The following is a 17,089-nucleotide window of genomic DNA, read 5'->3' as shown; positions in this document are numbered from 1 at the left end:
ATCAAAGGCAACTGAGTTATGGAGATACTGAGTTATTTGTGAGTCAGGAACTCAACAGTTACTGCTATGAGACTAGCAGGGTAGACATGCTTAATTAATTCACTAAACCAAATCAACTGAGCAGAATGTGCAAGACAGACAGCTAGGTGCACTGGAGCATAAAAGGTGATTCAGACACATCTCAAGGACTGTCTGAAGAGTCTAAGTCATGGACACAGATCATCAGCAAGAAAGAGACTGAGTTTGATGGGAGTCCGAAAAAGGGGGCATTAAATTAGATCTGTGGGATGGTGGTCTTTGGTCTGGGGATGGGCAAGAATGGGACTTCAAGGATATGCATGCAAAGGGAACGGCATGAGCAAAAATAGAGAGGATGGCAGTCACATTAATAGGAAGAGAAACAGTAGTGAGAGGGGGTAAAAGAGAGAGAAAGAATGCAATAAAAATGAAATATTAGATGTATTTGATTTTAAGGCTCTTGTGAACATCTCAGTGGGGGTTATCAATCCAGCAGTTAGAAATGCTGGGCTGGAGTTGGTGGAAAAAAATGGGAAATAAAAATATACCATTGCAAGTCCCAAATATACAGAGAGGGAGAGAGAGAAAGAGTAAGGAGGCCAAAGAAACATGGAGACGACAACATGTGGGAGAAGGGAGAGAAACCAAAGAAAATGTGGTCCAGAGGTAGAAACAGAACAGCAGGTCACTGGGTGAGCACCCCTTCCTGGATACCAACTCTCGGAAAATGAAGGTTCAGTAAAGAAGGCTTGGAAGGATGTAGACAGTTAAGAATATGGAAGACTAAGAAAAAGGTCACGAAATGTGGGAAGTAAGAAGTCACTTATCACATCTGAGGGAGCAGCTTCGGCCAAATTGGGAAGGGTGTGAAAGGATGACAGGCAGATTAATGGAAGTGAGGCGTCAAGAAGTGAGAGGGTAAATTTCAGAACTTGGATGGAGGCTGTGAGAAAGTACAAAATACATTCTAAGATCTCTTGACTCTCTGGTTGTCCCTGTGACCACGGAAAATGGCTGCGCAAAGTGAGGGCTTCAGCTCATTCCATGAACTTGAACAGGACTAATTAATGACCTCACTCACTCACATCCCTGACTTATAAGCACTGAGCTCCAGACAAATAACTTTACATGGAAGATTTGATTTTCAAGGCTTGGAGTGTTATTTGGAATTTTGTAGCAAGATGAATACAATCAAAGCAAACAGTCATACATAATTGTCCCCTTGAGAGGTTCTGCTCTATTCTGTACAAAGCCTGCTCTGATTCCTTGTTCAGTACTGTTCCCTTGGTACTGAGGCAGCTTATGAGCCCCACGATAACCTCTCCAATAATAGCCATTATTGCTGTCATCACCATTATTATTCCTCAGTTTCATTGCCTACCTTATGCACTAGACTTGCCTCTAAATAACTTTGGATGCTTTTTAACTTGAAGCTGCCTCAAAGACCATAGATTTGTCACCACAGACTATATTCTGAAGGAAGTTCTCTCAAAGGTTTCAAAAGCCATTCTGAGTGGTGGTGGCACCTTTAAAAAGAGAATTAAACGTGTGGAGCGATTTCTGTGGAGAAAACACATGTTTGTGTATGTAAGCTCATGTTTTTACGGCCACTAGTATGTGTGTCTCTATGTAATCCATCAGCATCTGGACTGCCTGTCTTATACTGTAAGTTCCCAAAGGCTGAGGTTCCTGCTTCAAAAACCAATCCCCTCAAATAAAAAAATAAATGAATGAGTGAATGAATAAATAAATAAATAATTAAAAACAAGGCAAATAGATTCATCCAGATTTGGTGACAAGTATGCCGAACTTAGAAGAGGCACATTCAGACTAATGTGTGGCCTTACACAAGTCATTCACCCTCTCTGGGGGTCAGTTTCTTCATATAAAACGTGAAGGGGTTGGACTTAAAGGGCCTCTTAGATGCCTTTCTTCTGGAATGAAGATCTGGGAGAAGTTACAGCAGTCTGGGGAACAGCCCCTGGCCCACCAAGAAATGGGGCACCCGTACTCCTGGAGGGCAAGGCAGTTTCCCAGCCTAAGTGAAAGCAGCCTCCTCCCTCTGTGTGGGGCATTCGTTTGTTTTGTTCTTTGCTGCCCACCAAGCAAGCTGTTGAAAGAACAGCTCTGACCCCCTCGGCACCCCATTAGTGCTACACCCACAGGTGGGGGCAGGGGTCCTTACCCATCGTGTTGTTGGCTCGAGCACAGGCTGTGCGTTTCAGGATCTCATGCACCTAAAACAGATGAGAGCAGGGCTGTGAGGGCTTTGACCACGTGCATCACCACGTGTGGGGGCCGGGCGGGGGACCAGGCAATTGGACCCATTTCTAGGGAGGGGGAAGTCAAGCATGTGCCAAGCTCATGGACTGCTTGTCAAACCCACTCAAACTTGAGTGGCTTTGAGGAAACAAAGAATCGACCACCTCACACACACTCCCCCCTCCCTTCACCCCACCCTGAAAAAAGTTAAGAAAGCAAAGACTATAAATTGCAGTTACAGGAGGCAAGGAAAATACCCCAGGGAGCCCAGACCCACAGCGCCCCCTGCAGGGGTCGGGCGGAGGCGCCTGGGTCGCTCAGGGGATGGAATGTCTGTCTGTTTGGGGGGAACCTCGGGAAGAGCCGGAGGAGGCTGGACTCTCCACCAGCCCCGACCAGTGCCACGCTGGGGAAAGCGCCAGACAGGGAGGCAGACAAATCCAGTTTTAGTCTTGGTTTCTAGCAGAGGGGACCTGAGCAGCTCTGTGAGGGCTCCTTGGCTCCTCCATAATGGTGCTGCTTTGAGGACTCATGAAAGTGCTTTGTAAACTGGAAAAGGGTCACCTGCATTTGGTCACTGATACTGTTATTTCTCTGTTTTGTTCCTGAGTCTTCATCTTGCCTCCCCAGTCAGAGCACGTCAGACACTTCCCCATGACTCCATGTCTCCAAGCACATGGTGGCCTGGCAGGCTACCTGCTCAGTGACCATTGCAAGCCTAATGGACTACAGTGCTGTCAGGGGACTGTCTCGCATGCGGGAGGGAGAGTGTCGAGAGGACCGCCCAGCGGAGAAAACAGGGACACCAATGGGCAACCTGCTGGCCAACCGCTGCCCTCCTGTGGGTTCTAAGCCTATGCCAGGCTACAAAGAGATGGAAGGAAGTCTACTCTGGGACAAACGGGGCTGCTCAGATGCCCACAAAGAAGGGAAACAGGGAAGACATTTAGCAATGCGGGCGAGGTACCGAGGGCAGAGTAGACCCCGAGACAAAAATCAAGGCTCTTTCCCTTCTTAACGTGGGGGGTACACTGGCAACAGGGCAGGAAGGGAAAGAGAAGCTTCCAGAGAAGAAATGGGAGATGTTACTCTATCATCGTTCACACACCCATATGTCAGCCCTAGACCCAGAGGGAGTGGTAAATAAATAACTGCTCGTAGAATGGCACCCAGGAACTTTTAATTCATTTACAAAACAGTACAGTAATTCAGCAGCAATAATAATGAAAAACAGTATTTATGTGGCATTGTATTATTATGCAGCCACTCGGCAATTATCGGGTAATCTCTGCAATACCCTATAACTCCCTCACAGATGTGAGACCCAAGCCACAGGGAGATTTAAGTGGCTTATAATACAACAATCAAAATATGGGAAGTTTATGGTTTCATCCATAAAAAGATGAAAGAAATCATATGCGCATTTTAAACCTTCCTAAAACACTAGGCTAAGGGACCTGAAGTTTTTTCTTGCCCATCCTGCAAACAAAACGTCAAGGCCAGCCTGGCTGGATAGCTGGGTTGGTTAGAATGTCAATCCGAAGCACCAAGGTTGCCAGTTCAATCCCCAATCAGGGCACATACAGGAACAGATCTATGATCCTATCTCTCTCTTTCTTTCCCCCTTCCTTTCTTTATAAAATCAATGGGAAAAAAAGTCAAGGCCATGTTTTCAGTATGCTTTGGAAATGTTCTATAGCTCCCTCTAATCACTTGTCCCCTTTTATCCTTCTTAGCACCCTGTTGACTTGGAAGTTTTGCTAAGTATCTAACCCTTATTCATTCTTCTGTTGAAACTTAAGTCCTTTCTTAGGGACTGATGGAAACACACTGCCATGTTTCTTCTGTGGCATGAGTAAGAGTCCACCATTCCTTGGACCCTTCTCTCTCTCCTCTGTTCGTAAGCTAAACGTTCTCTAGGGTAAATAGAAACTGCTCAGTGAATAAAATGATCGCCCTACAGCTCAGATTGGGGCCACAGGGGTGAAGGCCACATACAGACTTTCACCAGAATCAATCACTCTGCTAAATTCAAAAACTTGACTTTAAGTGTCTCAGGCAAAAAGACTATAAAAGAACGGGTATAGTCATGAAGTTGGCTTTCTATTGAATGGGTTGGTAATATTATTCCTAGGCTAACTGGCTAGTTGTAGCAGTCCTTGTAACAGAAATGCATGGGACTCCCTTGGGGTGAAAGAAAGAGACAAGTGGCCCAGCAGTGAGTCCTCATTCACTGACGACCTGTATGAATTTTCCCTTTCAACTCATCGCTTCTCAGAGCCTCAGTTCCCTCAACTGTCAAGCAAGGAGGTCACCTGACCAGCTGAAAGCCTCCACCAGCTCTGACAGCCCCTGTGTCTGTGGCCTCCACCAGCTCTGACAGCCCCTGTGTCTGTGGCCTCCACCAGCTCTGACAGCCCCTGTGTCTGTGGCCTCCACCAGCTCTGACAGCCCCTGTGTCTGTGGTTCTAAGGAAGGTATGCATGGAGAACTCTACTGAGAAGACACTCCTCTCAACCCTGACTGAGGGCAGTTGTTTGCTATTTCTTTTTTTTAAATTGAATTTCTTAGGGTGACATTGGTTAATAAAATTATATAGGTTTCAGGTGTACAATGCTATAATAATAATACACCATCTGTATATTGTACTATGTGTTTGCCACCCCAAGTGAAGTCTCTTTCCATCACCATGTACCCCCCTTTACTTTCTTCTACCTCCTCACCCCCCCTTTCCCTCTGGCAATCGCCACACTATTGTTGGTGTCTATGAGGTGGGGTTTTTTCCTTAATCCCATCGCCTCTTTTACCCAGCCCACTACCTACGTCCTCTCTGACAGCTGTCAGCCTGTCAGCCTGTTCTCTTTTGCTACTGGGATTAGAAAGTTCCTGGACATTTCTCTCAGTTGCTGGGCAACTCCATGCAAATGATGGGAGGTAGTAGGGAGGGCAAGAGGATGACCTGCCAAACTGGGCACTTGGTCTTTCCCCATCCTTTCCTGGGCCCACCACAGCTGGTTGAGCACCTGGTGCACCTGGTTACTCACAATGCGGCTACGGGTGGCGTTGTCAAAGAAGGTGTCCTTATCCTGGATGTGGTACCTGGAGACACCAAGAAAGCAGAGGGTCAACTATTTTAGCCATCTTGTCTTGAAACCTTGTCACACAGGCCCCAGAGAAAATTTTTAGAAAGCAATATGGCAGATGTGTAGGACACAAGCACTCACACACACGGTGTTTATATTCTTTTTCAGTATAAACACAGTAATTCTGAAAAACTATCTCCGAAATGTATCACAGGGAAAATAACTCCAACTGAAGAACAAGTTCCATATATAAAAATGTTCATCACAAAGATACTTTTAATAAAGTTATAGAGAGAAGATGCAATTCCAAAATCTATACAATAAATTATTGTGCAGCCATTGAAAATTACAATTATTAAAACTTGATAAAATAGAAAAAATTTAGACTATAATAAAAATATTATTATATAATAAGTTCTAAAAGTAAAAGACTGATAAAAGGATTCTTGTGCATGGACAAAGAGAGTGTAAGCACAACAACAGCAAAAAAAAGAGTATGGTGCTGGGATTATAATTCTTTGTTTTGCAAAGTTTCACTTAATGGTTTCACTATATAGTATCACGCAAAAACTCTATGTTCTAAATTTCCAATATTGACCTTGCAATAAAACAAACAAACAAACAAAAAAAAAAAACAACAACCACCTGCGTACAGCAGAGGTAACTGCTTAGGACACTGAGCTAGAGGACACACACACGAGACATGCTCCCAGCCACCCCCAGAGCCCGGTCACTGGGGTAGGTGTGTTTCCAAACAACTGATGCAGAGTAGAACGTGATAATATCTAGATCCTTGCTATGATAATTCCGAGGATGGAGTCAATTTGATTGGAAAGATCAGAGAATTCCTCGAGAGCGTGGTGTTTAGGAACTAGACCTGAAGGATCACGGGAGCTGAGTGAACGGAGCTGTGTGAGCGTGGCAGTTGGTCGCCGGGCCTGGCGTGCAGGATGGCCAGGGAAGGGCAAGCACGGAAGAAATTCTGAGTGCAAAAAGGACAGCAGGCCAGGAGGTCAACATGTCAGTTCAGTTCAGCCATCTATAGCTGTAAACCCTGGAGAGACTCTGGACTTTGGTCTCCTATCTACAATAAAAGGCTAGTTACCTCTGGATGGCCACCTCACAAGGGGTTGCAATACTGTGATTTCTAATATATACATCTTTTGGTCTTCATCCACTGTTCTTGGTTCATAGCTTCCAAAACCTTTGGCATTTTCTGTGCAAGCAGAGCAATGGGAGCATTTTTTGTCATAAAATTTGGTCTCTTGTCCTCAGTTCTTGAAATTATTTCAGAGGCCCGGTTGGCTCAGTGTTAGAGCGTCGGCCTGGCATGCGGGAGTCCCGGGTTCGATCCCCGACCAGGGCACACAGGAGAAGCGCCCATCTGCTTCTCCATCCCTCCCCCTTCTCCTTCCTCTCTGTCTCTTTCTTCCCCTCCCGCAGCCGAGGCTCCATTGGAGCAAAGTTTGCTCGGGTGCTGAGGATGGCTCTGTGGCCTCTGCCTCAGGCGCTGGAATGGCTCTGATTGTGGCAGAGTGACGCCCCAAGATGGGCAGAGCATTGCCCCCTGGTGGGCATGCCAGGTGGATCCCGGTCGGGCGCATGTGGGAGTCTGTCTGACTGCCTCCCCATTTCCAACTTAGGAAAAATACAAAAAAAAAAATCATTTCAGAGCCATAAAGGTGAAATGGGTGTTCATTACTCATAAGTCTCTTTCCACCACAACTGAGTTTATGTCAATGAGACGACTTTTTGGAAAGCATCTTAGGATGGCATCTGGTTGCCAGGGGAACCAACTGTGAATTGAGGGTTTCAGTCCCACCTTCTGATTTCCAGGGAGGGGAGAAGGGTTGAAAGTTGAATCAATCATCAATGGTCAATGATTTAATCAACTATGCTTCTATAATGAAGCCTTCATAAAAACCTAAAAGGAGGAGGAGTTTTGGAGAGCTTCCAGGTTAGAGAACGAGAATCCTCCCACATGCCACCTGTCAGGCCCTAATTCCACAAGGACATAAATTCCTTCATTTGGAATCTCACCCTCTGCTTCTCTTCATCTGACTGCTAATTTGTATCCTTCAGTGTCTTTGTAATAAATGGGTAATCTAGTGAGCAAACTGGCTTCCTGAGTTTTGCAAGCTGCTCTAGCAAATTAATCGAGCCCAAGGAGGGGGTCACGGGAGCTGTCTGATTTATAGACATCAGAAGCACAGGTAACAACATGGATTTGCAATTGGCATCTGAAGTAGGGGAGAGGAAAGTCTTGTAGGTCTGTGCCTTCAACCTGGGAAATGTGATGCCATCTCCAGGTAAGCAGTGTCAGAATTGGGTTGAACTGTAGGACACGCAGCAGGTGTTGGAGAATATCGTGGTGGTTGTATAGAAAAACCCACACACACATTGGAAGTGGTGACCGGAATTGATACCAGAACCATTAATCGGGGGGAGGATTAATAAGGGAATACATGCAAAAGCAATAGCATATATATGTGTGTATACAATCATTATCTAACATGGAAAAGATGGGTAGAAGATATTATGCAATGGACAGCAGAAACACAGCTCCAGAAGTGCCATCTCTTCAAAAGAGACGGCTCCTTTTCTCTTCTCTGCCTTCCCATGCCCCTTCCTTTCCCTCCCTTGCTTCATTCTCGTATCACTCCTGATAGTCTTTTCTTTTCTCATTAGCTCCTAGAACAGAAGGAATGTGTGGCTGCTGCATCTGCCACTTCCCAACCATGATTCCCCATCTAGAGACTTCCCAGTGGCCACCTTGTGACGAGCTCTGTCCCCTTGTCCAGAGTGGGGTGAGGGGAGGCGTCTCCTCAGAGCCAATAAGCACATCAGCAGGCAGCTGAGAACTCAGAAATCCAGAAGCTTCCTCCACCTTCTCTCTGATTTTATCACAGTATGTTAATATCGTGTTAGACTGGAAACTGGGTAGAATGGTTTCCCACAGAAGGTAAACAGGTATCTGAGCCCCAGTGCTTATAATATTGTCTGCTCCCTGATTCTCTATCCATTATGCATAATGACTGAAATGGCAGGTTATCCCGTAAGCCGCTGGACAAATATTTAGGAGTTATTCATGATTGTCTTACTTAGGGAAGATCAGGATATATGTCACCATGACAGCAGGCTTCCTCTCCTGTCTCCAGGCATGGGGCGCTCACTTTGTGACTGGGTGGTGGTTCTCATCCTCCCTCACATCCCTACCCCCACAGTTCTGATACTCACAGGTACATCTTCTCCCTGGAGAATGGGTAGGACAGGTTTTTCATCCTGTTGTTACTATGCTCTGGAACTCTGGGCTTCAGGGGTGAGCTCAGTTTCTGCAGAATCTCGTTGAACTTCTTCGCAATGCAGCCTTCTGATTTGATCTCATACATCTGTGAAAGGCAAAGCCACAGGTCTAAAGGAGGCCACATGCAACACTCAGAGAAGAGAGACACCAACCAAAGCTGCACAGGGCCCAGATCCCCAGTGGGGACCCCTCTGGAGATAGGGCGGGGGAGACCGGCAGAAACAAGAGGTAGAGTCCTTCCCTTTCCCAACGGCTTTCACAAGGACATGGGCTCTGGATTCTATTTGTGCGAATGGAGGTGCCAAAGTAAATAAGTCAGCGACGAGCCCAAACTTTTTATATAACTTTGTTATATCATCATAAGAGAAACAGAAGACCTACTATGTAACAGTCACCATCCTAAAGCGTTTTATACAAATTAGCTCTAAAGAGCACAGCAACCAAGCTAGATAGACAATATCTGTCTCATATTATAATGAGAAAATTAAAGCTCAGAAAGGTGAGATGAGTCAGCAAAGATCACAATGATAGTTACTGGGTGACAGCTTGGATTTAACATATGTCAACATAATCCGAGGTCTGTATTCTACAACTACCCCATGTCCCTATGTGGTTACGTAGCATCGCTTTCGTTGTGTGTTCCTCTTGGGAACTATCTGATAAATGAGTCTGCTTTCAAAGTATTAAACATCTCATGAGGATCTGCCTTGAGCAAGGCACGAATTAGTATCAAGATAATCACTGCTATTCATAACACACATAGCTTTTTATAATGCAAGAGTACTTTTGCATACATTATAGCAGGGGTCCCCAAACTATGGCCCATGGGCCACATGCAGCCCCCTGAGGCCATTCATCCGGCCCCTGCTGCACTTCCGAAAGGGGCACCTCTTTCATTGGTGGTCAGTGAGAGGAGCATATTGACCATCTCATTAGCCAAAAGCAGGCCCATAGTTCCCATTGAAATACTGGTCAGTTTGTTGATTTAAATTTACTTGTTCTAGAATAGAAAGCCCAGAAATAAAACCACATATATATGGTCAAATAATCTTTGATAAAGGGGCCAACAACACACAATGGAGAAAAGAAAGCCTCTTCAACAAATGGTGTTGGGAAAACTGGAAAGCCACATGCAAAAGAATGAAACTCGACTACAGCCTGTCCCCGTGTACTAAAATTAATTCAAAGTGGATCAAAGATCTAAATATAAGACCTGAAACAATAAAGTACATAGAAGAAGACATAGGTACTAAAATCATGGACCTGGGTTTTAAAGAACATTTTATGAACTTGACTCCAATGGCAAGAGAAGTGAAGGCAAAGATAAATGAATGGGACTACATCAGAATAAAAAGTTTTTGCTCAGCAAGAGAAACTGATATAAAAATAAACAGACAGCCAACTAAATGGGAAATGATATTTTCAAACAACAGCTCTGATAAGGGCCTAATATCCAAAATTTACAAAGAACTCATAAAACTCAACAACAAACAAACAAACAATCCAATTAAAAAATGGGAAGAGGACATGAACAGACACTTCTCCCAGGAAGAGATACAAATGGCCAACAGATATATGAAAAGATGCTCAGCTTCATTAGTTATTAGAGAAATGCAAATCAAAACTACAATGAGATACCACCTCACTCCTGTTAGATTAGCTATTATCAACAAGACGGGTAATAGCAAATGTTGGAGAGGCTGTGGAGAAAAAGGAACCCTCATTCACTGTTGGTGGGACTGTAAAGTAGTACAACCATTATGGAGGAAAGTATGGTGGTTCCTCAAAAAACTGCAAATAGAACTACCTTATGACCCAGCAATCCCTCTACTGGGTATATACCCCAAAACCTCAGAAACATTGATACATGAAGACACATGTAGCCCCATGTTCATTGCAGCACTGTTCACAGTGGCCAAGACATGGAAACAACCAAAAAGCCCTTCAATAGAAGACTGGATAAAGAAGATGTGGCACATATACACTATGGAATACTACTCAGCCATAAGAAATGATGACATCAGATCATTTACAGCAAAATGGTGGGATCTTGATAACATTATAAGGAGTGAAATAAGTAAATCAGAAAAAAACAAGAACTACATGATTCCATACATTGGTGGAACATAAAAATGAGACTAAGAGACATGGACAAGAGTGTGGTGGGTACCAAGGGTGGGGGGGAGGGAGGACATGGGAGGGAGGGAGGGAGAGAGTTAGGGGGAGGGGGAGGGGCACAGAGAACTAGATAGAGGGTGGCGGAAGACAATCTGACTTTGGGCGAGGGGTTTGCAACATAATTTAATGACAAAATAACCTAGACATGTTTTCTTTGAATATATGTACCCTGATTTATTAATGTCATCCCATTACCATTAATAAAAATTTATTATAAAAAAAAATTTACTTGTTCTTTATTTTAAATGTTGTATTTGTTACCATTTTGGTTTTTTACTTTAAAATAAGATATGTGCAGTGTGCATAGGGATTTTTTTATAATTTTTTTTATAGTCCGGCCCTCCAACGGTCTAAGGGACAGTGAACTGGCCCCCTGTGTAAAAAGTTCGGGGACTCTTGCATTATAGCTTTTGGTCTTTCTAACCTAGAAATGTAGTCATTGAGACACAGAAGTTGTACTCAGACCACAAGGCTGTGATAGATTGATGGCCACAAAATTTTTTACACAAATTCTCCTTTCAAAAGATGGCATCTCTGTTCCCACCCTCTTACGTCTGGGTGGGTTCTGTGGCTGTTTGACCAGTACAGCAGAAGCAACACTCTGCCAGTCACCCTTAAGGAAGATTGGCAGCTCGGCCTTGGTCCCCTGAAGCCTGGAACCACCTGTAGGAAGTCTGCAGAAAGGTGCTGAGAGGACTCAGAAAGGGAAGGGACTAGGCTGAGCCCAGAGTGCCGACTGCCTGCCAAGCAGCAGGCGTTTGAGGGAAGCTTTCTAGGACCCTCCTGTCCAGCTCAACCCCAAGCCAAATACCACCAAGTGACCTCAATTGAATCACCCAACTCAGCTCTGTTCAAGTTGCTGACCCAAATCTTAGAAGATAGAATTAAATAACTACGTTTTAAGTTACTAAATTTGGGCTAATTTGTCATGCTGCAATAGATAATTAGAACAAGAGCCAGCATCCAGGTCTTCTGACTTGAAAGCCGGTTTTCTTCTCTATCATGAAATCCTCAAATTGCTTAAATCTATACAGGTAGTAAAACATGGACAGAATACTTAGAAGACAGACAGAGATAAAAGCCACAAAAGACATACAAAGTGCTTTGAGGGTTCAAAGAAAGGAGACAGCACATCTAGTTGAGTCAGGAAAACATTTTATAGAGGGAGTAGTATTTCTGTTGGACTTTAAAAAAAAAGGTAACCTTCTTTTGCTATCATTTTGTGCTTTAATAAAATGATAAGTTGGGGGAAAGGAAATTATCACACCTTCCTAACAACTGATCTATTTCCACAGTCTTTTTCCTCTAATAATTTTTCTATGCATTTTGCTTTAATTTCAGTTATAAAATTAACACAGTTCTAGTAAATAAACAGACCCAAACTATGTACATATATTGACTAAATGTTAAGTTTCCTTTCTCTTCTAACCCATTCCTCTCCAGGAGAAATCTCTATGACTAATTTGAGTATGTTTTATCCCAACTCTGATGGAAATACATGCATAACTGAATCTCTAAACTGTGAGATATTTCACATCTTGTTCTATAATTTGCTTTTCTCCACTTAGCAATAGTTCACAGATATACACCTTTCTTGGCCAGTCCATGTAGAACTACCTTAGTGAATGCATACAATTGCATAGTGGCCAGGAAGCCTAATCTGTTCAGTTATTTCCCTAGCAATGGGCATTTGTTTTATTTTCTACACATGCTTTATCTTACTTGATTATACTTCTATTAACATGACCTTATAAATCCTTTCATGAATAAGGCTTGAACAGATATAGGTAGACATTCCAGACAAACAAAAAAAGTAGAAAAGTTCAAGTTAGGTTTAAGAAGGGTTAAATGGCCTCATGTCTTTAATGCATGAGGTTCTGATGGGTACAGAGTGACAGTCATGGCAAAAAAGGTAAACCGAGACCAGGGTATGGAGATCCTGCTGCCTGAGGCAATGAGCAGTCAGCAAAGGGTTTGAACAATGACAAAGTCAGAGGTCATGTAAGAAGAAGGAGAATGAGGCAGCCTTCTGAAACAAGGGGATTGTTTCTTTCTAGGGGCACACACCATTCAGTAAGCATCTCCCACATGCCTTGGCCCTTGATATACCTCAGCACTAATCTGAAAGGTACACTGCAAAGCCGAGAGGAGCGCAGTGACTCAGTCAAGATCACACAGATACTACAAGCCAGATAAAAGCTGCTGGAGCAGTTGAGCCCCTTGGAAAAGCCTGGGTTCTTAACTGCTTTACTCTCCTGCTTCATTTGCTAAATCATGAGTTATTGTGGGCAAACAACTGTGCAATCTACAATATCACCTCTGCTAAATCTCTCCTTCAGTCGTTGGTCACTGCAGTGCACGAGCTCACCTCACCTTGCAGGCATCTTCGGGCCTGGAAGGATGGGGTCAAAAAGATGATCCCCTAAAATTGTTCCAGCACACATCTCACAGGTCATTTAGAGCAGGTTCTGACCAGGCCTGGGCCCTGCACTGAGACTGCAACAGTGTGTTAATCAGGCCCATGATCATGTTCCTCTAAACGGCATGTGCGTGGAAACATTTTCGGTGCGGGAGGGAAGCTGATGGGCTCTGTCTCCCAGATGCCTGGAAACAACAGACTGGACTGACCAAGGGTTATTTTCTTGTCCACTTAACTCTATGCCCACCTCTGGTTTCCTAGTCTAAAAAGCCTTCAACTACAGCAAGAACTGGTCTCCCCAGATCTATCTCTTGTTTAGGGTTACTAGATCTAACAAATAAAAACATAAGATATCCAGTTAAATTTGAATTTCAGGTAAATAATAAATAACTTTTTAGTATAAGAATATCCCATGCAATATTGGGGACACACTTACACTTAAAAATTATACTTATGCAGGAACAACAATTTTTAGTATAAGAATAGCCAGTGTTTCAGACACATTTATACTAAAGAACTATCCATTATTTATCCAAAATCTGTATGTAAGTAGGTCTCTGTATTTTATCTGGCAACCCTCTCATCCACCTCTAACTCATTCTCCATGTTGGAGCCACAGTGATGTTTGTGAAGCAAAAATCTGGTCATGTCACCTCCCTGGGAAAAGTCTTCAACAATTACCCATTGCTTTTTGATAAAGACCATGAGACTGTAGAAGTCCCTACATTGTATTTCATGGATCCAAATGTCCCACCTTCATAGCACCTATCACAGTCATAATTTTACATTTATTTGAGTGATTATTTGATTAATGTCCTAGTGCCCCACCAAACCATAATCTCCATGAAGTCAAGACACTGTCCAAACTGTTTCCCATTTTTTCATGAATGAATGACAAATCTCTGAGGAACCAGCAATGATGACAGCAGTTGCTGCCACTGAAGGGGCCCAGGCTGGGGACAGAACATCCATGAAGTAACAGACCTTGATGGAAACCAACCAGGCTGGAAAAGGGAAGCCTGACACCCCTGTCTGGCTGGAAGGCTCCCCGCCTGTCCGTGCCGACCACACAGGCACCGGGAGCCCGGCCACCACACAGGCTAGGAATGCCTGTGTTCCGTTGGCATAGACTAATGATCCAGCAATGTTTCAGGGCCTTGTTCTGGCAGAAAGGTAGCCAAGAACCTCTAAGCAGTTTGTGTCCCTCATCTTTGCAGCGTATCCGGAATAGCTGACTTGGAGTAAAAGGCTAAAAGGTATAGGCACCTGTGGTATGTCTTTAGAGGAATTGGGAGTAGAACCAGCACAACTTTTGACAAATTTTGATGAGATATGGCCCAAATCACTGAGAGTAATACTGTCTGCCCGCAGGTAAAACACAGAATGTATAGAAGGCAAGCCTCCCACCAGAAACCTCAAGGGAACATCCATTCCACAGCTCTGCCAAAACTCTACAATTCAGGCATCCCCAAACTACGGCCCGCGGGCCGCATGAGGCCCCCTGAGGCCATTTATCCGGCCCCCGCCGCACTTCTGGAAGGGGCACCTCTTTCATTGGTGGTCAGTGAGAGGAGCACTGTATGTGGCGGCCCTCCAACGGTCTGAGGGACAGTGAACTGGCCCTCTGTGTAAAAAGTTTGGGGACCACTGCGTCTACATAAACATGCTCAGGCTGGAACACTGTGGCCAACTTATGTTGGAAAGAGATTTCTCAGACCTCAGAGACTTTGAGAGATAGAGCTAGACACACACCCACAATAAGGTACAAGTGGTTGGCCCCGAGGCACATTACCATAGACACTAGGCTTGGAGGACGAAGGACCTGCTTTCCCACCTCCCTGCCTTTGCACCTGTCGCGTCTATTCCCAGAACATCGCCCCTCTTTTCCACCTGGATTGCTCCCCTTTCTCCTTCACCACTAGGCTCAAGTACCAACTTTCCCAGGAGACCTGCCTTGGGCACTCACTTCCTGCCATGCTTCTGTAGACCCTATGGACAAATACCTGTGTCATAAGATTTGTCATGTTGTTCTCTTACTCTAGGTTCACCTCTCTGGCTCTGCAGCAGACCGTGGGCTTCTAGAGAGAGCAAGGACCACAGTCTGTGTGCCTGGCACACAGCAGGGGCGCAACAATGTCTGCTGAGTGAACAGCCTGGTCCTGGTCCTTGCTGACATACACTAGCTGTGTGACTTTGGGCACGTCTCTCTCCCTCTCAGGTTCTTCATCTCTAAAGAGAAAACTGGGGACTCCTACTTGCCACTCTCCCCACTGCGGTGGCGGAACAGGCGCCAGATTTGCCATATCTGGAACAACCGAAACATACCCAAAAAAGCATGAAATAATGGCTTCTGTGATTTAAACACTTGTGGCCCTGCAAAATTTATATTTTGAAATTCTAATCATCATAGTGATGGTTTTAAGAAGTGAGATCTTTGGGAGGTGATTAGGTCAGGAGGGTGGAGCCTTCATGAATGGGATTAGTGCTCTTAAAAAAAAAAAGACCCCACAGAAGTCCCTAGCCCTTCCACCATATGGGGACACGGCGACAAGGCCTCAGCTTTGAACCAGACAGAGGCTCTCACCCAGCCGTGCTGGCAGCCCAGTCTCAGACTTCCAGCTTCCAGAACCATGAGAAAAATACTCTGTTGTTTGTAAGCCATCAGGTCTGTGGTATGCTGTCACAGCAGCCTGAATGCAAGAGGACAACAGTTTGCCAGGTACTGGACACAGGCGTTCCTGAGAGACAGGAAACAACGAAGTGAGGCTACAATTGCTCCAGCTCGCTACCCCGCGAGAGGTTCTGGCCACGATGCAGAAAGGGGAGAAAGGTGGAGGCCAGCACACTCCCTGAGCTGCAGAGATGAACTATATAAGCCTGGGGAAACGAAGGCAACAATAGAGTTCATAGGACAGAGTGCCCGAGAGAGAGAGCTTCACAAAGAACCCAAGAGATCTGCAGAAAACTACCTGAGACTAAAAGGACTGGGAGTAGCACCTGTTCCCAGAATGGAAAAGCTCCTTGTAGCCAGGCCACTGGGTAGACCCACTCAGTAGTGAGGGTAAATCAGCCCGAGACTGAGCACTGCTGCAGACCCACCTAACCAACCTTAACACAGAGGACTGGGCTCAATAGCTTTTCAAGTATTGTCCAAGTCCAACATTCTACAGCTTTAAACAGATATTGGAAAAGACACTTTCATTCACAGCACAAACATTTCAAGCCACTTCCTACATGCTGGGCACTCCACTTGGTGGTTGATCTTACCAAGTGTTGGAAAAGTACAGAGATGATGATGATGCCATCCATGTGCAAGGTGTGCCTGTCACGTAGTATTAGTACTGCTATTTTACAGATGGAAAAACTGAGACTTGGAGGGGCTGGGAATTACCACAGTGCACAGTGAAACCTGGCCTGGAACCCAGGTTGTCTGACTCCCCCATCCAGGCTCTTTCTTTAAACCTTTGATCCTTAGAAGGGTTCCACGATACCATGAGAAGGAAGCAGGCTGGAGCTCCCTTTCAGCACCCCCCCCCACCTCCAGACCCAGAGCCCGGGCTCTTCCCTTGTGTTCAGCAGGATCCAGGAGAAGTACTCAGCCCTCTTTATTATTATTAATACAATCAGCAAGCGGCATCGTTATTACTGTTATTCTTGGACATCAGAGAATTAAGAACATCCTCAGAAATGGCAAGACACATGTTAGCCAGCTGTTCCCCATTATGCCCTCCCTGGGTACACGATACGCCTTTCATGTGCTTAAAATCATAAATAATTTTTAAAGTATGTTGCTCTTATTTTTTATTCCAGAGCTCAAATGTGGTT

General features: G+C 44.7%; 1 protein-coding gene across 3 annotated transcripts in view; it reads right to left on the bottom strand.

The window, feature by feature from the left end:
- Positions 1-17,089, bottom strand: part of ANO2 (anoctamin 2) — a 348,314-nt gene that overhangs the window by 235,943 nt on the left and 95,282 nt on the right. For all 3 annotated transcript variants that reach the window (XM_066261651.1, XM_066261659.1, XM_066261667.1), the window contains 3 exons: positions 8,601-8,752; positions 5,325-5,379; positions 2,204-2,255 (listed from right to left, as the gene is read on the bottom strand). In XM_066261651.1, coding sequence (XP_066117748.1) covers positions 2,204-2,255; positions 5,325-5,379; positions 8,601-8,752 — 259 coding nt within the window. The remainder of the gene's footprint in view (positions 1-2,203; positions 2,256-5,324; positions 5,380-8,600; positions 8,753-17,089) is intronic.

This window comes from Saccopteryx bilineata, chromosome 1, assembly GCF_036850765.1.
Source record: "Saccopteryx bilineata isolate mSacBil1 chromosome 1, mSacBil1_pri_phased_curated, whole genome shotgun sequence".
Classification (NCBI taxonomy): domain Eukaryota; kingdom Metazoa; phylum Chordata; class Mammalia; order Chiroptera; family Emballonuridae; genus Saccopteryx; species Saccopteryx bilineata.
Note: the sequence above shows the minus strand (reverse complement) of the source record. Positions and strands in the feature narration are given on the sequence as shown.